The sequence below is a fragment of the Alosa alosa genome, chromosome 1 (genome assembly GCF_017589495.1).
Source record: "Alosa alosa isolate M-15738 ecotype Scorff River chromosome 1, AALO_Geno_1.1, whole genome shotgun sequence".
Classification (NCBI taxonomy): Eukaryota; Metazoa; Chordata; class Actinopteri; order Clupeiformes; family Clupeidae; genus Alosa; species Alosa alosa.
In genome coordinates this window covers 7,231,424-7,236,423 of record NC_063189.1, presented here as the reverse complement: position 1 = coordinate 7,236,423, position 5,000 = coordinate 7,231,424, and the positions used below count along the sequence as shown (strand labels likewise).

Here is a 5,000-nt window from a genome sequence, read left to right as displayed (position 1 = left end):
AATTTGTTCTGCCCCTTCCAAATAGCATCCATCCTTTGCACGCATATACTAACACACACAGACTCTCTAACTCTCTCTGTCTTTCCCTCTCTCAGACTTTCTCTCTCACACACACTCACACACACACACACACATACACTGTCACACACGCACACACACTCACACACTCACACACACACACACACACACACACACACACACACTCTCTCTCTCTCTCACAGACACACACACACAAAAGAATAATGAAAGAAATATGAAAAAATATAAAAAGCTTCTCATTATTATTGAAGTTTACATTACAATTACTCAGGAATGTGTGCGATGTGTGTGAGTGTGCCATCAGGTGTGTCTCAGGTGATGGGGTGGTGTGCTGTGTGGACGTGCTCAGATGAGGGCGGTGTGTTGCGCGTGTCCGTAGAGAGCCACACTGATGGCAGGGCTGGCGGAGGGGGTGGGAGGTGGACACAGAATGTGCTGAGGCTGGACGTGCACTAATGAGTGACCAGCCTGAGCCGCTCACTAAATGTCAGCTCTGATCCATTTCTATAGCAGAGGCAGGCAGGCAGGCAGGCAGGCAGGGGGGAACAGAGAGAGAGGGAAATACATATAACATAGTGGAAATATAAAAAGTGCCATGATAATCCATTTATTCTGTTAACTACCACAAATCATGATGGGTAATAATGATTACACAATACTGTTTTTTTTTTTCACACAAAACCACTAATGATTCCTTCACACCTATTTGTGGTGTAGGCATACATGTGTGTGTGTGTGTGTGTGTGTGTGTGTGTGTGTGTGTGTGTGTGTGTGTTGTACTGTCACCACTGGCTACCTCACCTATGATTACAATGACATGTAGGATGGTGGTCTCCCCTCCCCTTTTCCTGCCCCTCCCTCCCTCCCTCCCTCCCTCTCTCTCCCTCCAGTGTTCACTTTATTCAAGCGTCTGCAGGCTAATGGCAGTATTGGCATTCTGCACAGTGGAAGCGGAGAGAGGTATTGATTCAGGTGGCTGGTTAATGTAGCAGCCAATCGTTAAAAGGTTGTTAATATTGTGTGGGCGGAGTTTGACCTTTTCTGCCCCCGGGACAATCTCCCCCCAAAAGGGGGAGCTCAAGACACAGGTATTAAGCGTTCCCACATTCTCGGCCGCACCCGACCCGGTAAGCGCGACAATGTGGCGTCACAGAAGCGCCGTAACCATTTTATGCCGTGGCGTGAGTGGTCAAGACACTAGTTGCAATATTCTCCTGAACAGAGGTGTGGCTGTTATGAAAAGATTAACGCTAACTTCGTTACACAGCAGAAGAAGCTGCATTAAGAAACACTAGTAGCAGAGAATGTGTCGCGGGCTCTGCTATTAGCTAGCCTCTGTGATGGTACTTCAGACTTTGGTTGCTACTATTCACTTCTACCACCATCATTATCATCTAGTTTCCAGCGTTAATAGCACAGGTAGATAGATAGATGGATATATAGATAGATACTTTAGTCATCCCGAGGGAAATTTTAATAATTTAAACAGTTTAGTTAGCTGGCTAGCTAGCTAGCAGCTGGCTGAGTTTGTGTAATTTCCCGAAGTGGTAAGAGATTTTGTTCAGGCCTTAATAGATATCCTTTGTTTGAAAATAAATCGTTTATATTCTTTCCTCTTAATTCCATGTGTTGCAACTCTCGCTGGTAACTTTGTTAACTTATCCAGCAAACTATAAAAAAATTCACGACTGTATCAAAACACTGCAACTCTCGTTTGCCCTCGAACTAGTCCATCTTCCTGTTTCGGCTTTGTCGGCTCGTCTGAAAAAAAATGAGTGGTGCGCTACCTCGCGCTACCTGGCTAAAATCCACAAGCCGCCAGCAAGATCGTCATTTTGGCGTCGATTGTCAGCGCTACGGTCGGAGGGTCGCGTCGGTATGTAGAAGCCCTTAGGGTTCAACCCCCCACACCCCCCAAAACACATTTTGCAGTTTGCACAGCTCCAGTCACAACAAATATGGCTTTCTCACTATGTCATTTCCAATGGCCAATGCAAGCATGTCAGTTTCAACGCTCTTGAAATGTGCATTCCACCAATGATATCATAAATGAAAAAAAATCTATTTCATTATTTTTATTTAAAAGTTATAAACAGTTATTCATTTACATTATTCCATAAAGAAACCCAATAACTCCAATATGTACAGTAATGTTTCAACCACTAAAAATAAAGCTAGACTTTAAAAAAAACAAAATCTTTTGAAATATTTTTAAATGATTTTAAAAATCCCTCTTTCAACAAATCTTCTGCCTTATCTTTTGATTTCTTGAAAGAAAAGTTAAGAGATTGTTTATGTCCAGAGAGAGGGCCGGATAACTGCTCTAGATGCTCAGTGTCATCCCTGTGAGTGCATAAGGGGAAGGGAGCGCAGCAGCCTGGCCCTGTGACACAACTCACATGACTGTGCTGCGCCCCTTCCCACAGTAATAACACACACTCCATCCACATGCAACTAACATGCACTTCCCACAGTAATAACATGCACTTCCCACAGTAATAACACACACTCCATCCACATGCAACTAACATGCACTTCCCACAGTAATAACACACACTCCATCCACATGCAACTAACACGCACTTCCCACAGTAATAACACACACTCCATCCACATGCAACTAACACGCACTTCCCACAGTAATAACACACACTCCATCCACATGCAACTAACACGCACTTCCCACAGTAATAACACACACTCCATCCACATGCAACTAACACGCACTTCCCACAGTAATAACACACACTCCATTCACATGCAACTAACATGTACTCGGAAAAACAGAACTGAAATATGATAAGAAGAAACTCCAGTGTGTGTGTGTGTGTGTGTGTGTGTGTGAGAGTGTTTGTGAAGCTAGTTTAACCAGATGGTGCTAAGGACAGAGTAAGGTCAGATGGAGCCTGCAACTCATCCTCCTCTCTCTTTCTTAAGAGCTCAGTTCATCCTCAGCAGCTCCTAAACACCTCTCCACTCTTCATCCTTTCATCCTTCATCCTTTCACCCTTCATCCTTTCTTCAGCCATTCCTCTCCCCACCCCATCCTACGTTTTTTTTTATTATTTCACACCTGTTCGTCTCTCTGTTGTGTTCTTAGTGCGTGATGAGCATGTTGAGATCACTGAGTAGTGGTATGGCTTGGATGATTATGTTAGTACAACCTGAAACGCACACACACACACACACAACACACACACACACACACACACACACACACACACACACACACACACACACACACACAACCCAGAAGTTCAGTAACAGGATGTTTTCTGCAGTGTTATGGGAGCTCAGGGAAGACTGAAAAAGCCATGGATTATGTCCAGACAGGCAGCTCTTTAAACAGACACACACACACACACACACACACACACACACACACCGATGCACACACACTATATCTCTCTCGCTCTCTCTCTCTCTCTCTCTCTCTTTCTCTCTCTCACACACACACACACACACACACACACACACACACACACACACACACACACACACACACACACACACACATACACTAATCACAGTTTGATTACACATGAATCTATAAAAAAAATATTTTATCCCAGCTTTACTGGCATACTATTTAGCTATGTAGTACTATGTAGTATGTAGAAATAACACATTTACACAAGTCATCTGTTTTTTTGGTGAAGGATGGGAAGCAATTGTGAAATGTGTATTCACATGTGTGTGGGTATCATGAGTAAGACTGAGAATGGTCTGTGTGTGTGTGTGTGTGTGTGTGTGTGTGTGAGAGAGAGAGAGAGAGAGAGAGAGAGAGAGAGTGTGCGTGTTTGTTTAATTTCACAGCTGATTCAGAGAAATAACACACAGGCTCAGGGAGCGGTGTGGGAGACAGCGTGAGTGCACCCCTCAGAGATGCATGCTGGGAACCTCATTTGTAAAAGCCCCAAGATCACAGCGCCACCAGGAAGGGAGGAGAGACAGAGTGAGAGGCATTTAGACACATTTAGAAAGACTCAACAGACAGACAGACAGACAGGCAGCAGACAGACAGACAGACACACAGACACACAGACCGACAGACAGATAGGTAGCAGACTGACAGACAGACAGTCAGATAGGTAGCAGACAGACAGACAGACAAGCAGATAGATAGGTAGCAGACAGGCAGACAGACAGATAGGGAGCAGACAGACAGGCAGACAGGTAGGTAGCAGACAGACAGGCAGATAGACAGATAGGTAGCAGACAGACAGATAGACAGGTAGGTAGCAGACAGACAGACAGAGCGAGTGGCGTATTGACTCACTGGGTTCAGCAGGACAGTGAGGAACAGCTCCCCCCCTCTGATGCTCTTGTCCAGCTCTTTGGGGCCTCCTGGGTACTCCTTGTAGAAGATGGTGTGTGTGAACAGGCCGCATGTCTGGCGGGGGAGGACCTGCCAACACAACAGCAATCCAAACATTAGACACGTTCTATTTGTCCAGCAGCTGAATCTGATTTCATCTCCAACTGGTGCAGGACAAACTTCATTTCGTCTAATCTGATGGCAAACTGCAGACCTGCAGTCCAACACACACACATACTCATAACAAAACACACACATACACACATACACACACATAATCACACACATGCTTGCACACACGCAAGCACATATGCACGCACGCACAAAATATTGTAATGGTTACTTTGGAACACTTCAATGTATTATCCATAAACATAATTTGACTGTACTGTACACATGCCCCCCCCTCTCCCTCTCTCTCCCTCCCTTTCTCTCTCTCTCTCTCTCTCTCTGTTGCTCTGAGTCCCTTCATATCTCTCCCAAGCTGTCTCTCTTTCTTATTCTCTCCTCCTTGTGTCTCTCTCTCCCACTGGGTGTCACTCAGCCTCCCTCTCCTATCCCTTTGTTTGGCCTTGTTACCATTCAGAGCATGTGCCTCTACAGAAACTTTCACTAAACACACACAAATAGACACACACACGCA

The 5,000-nt window shown here is 45.0% G+C and overlaps 1 protein-coding gene across 1 annotated transcript in view; it reads right to left on the bottom strand.

Moving 5' to 3' along the window:
* The window catches only part of ndst3 (N-deacetylase/N-sulfotransferase (heparan glucosaminyl) 3), a 48,175-nt gene that overhangs the window by 16,628 nt on the left and 26,547 nt on the right, over positions 1-5,000 (bottom strand). The window contains 1 exon segment of the mRNA XM_048263152.1: positions 4,319-4,447. Coding sequence (XP_048119109.1) covers positions 4,319-4,447 — 129 coding nt within the window.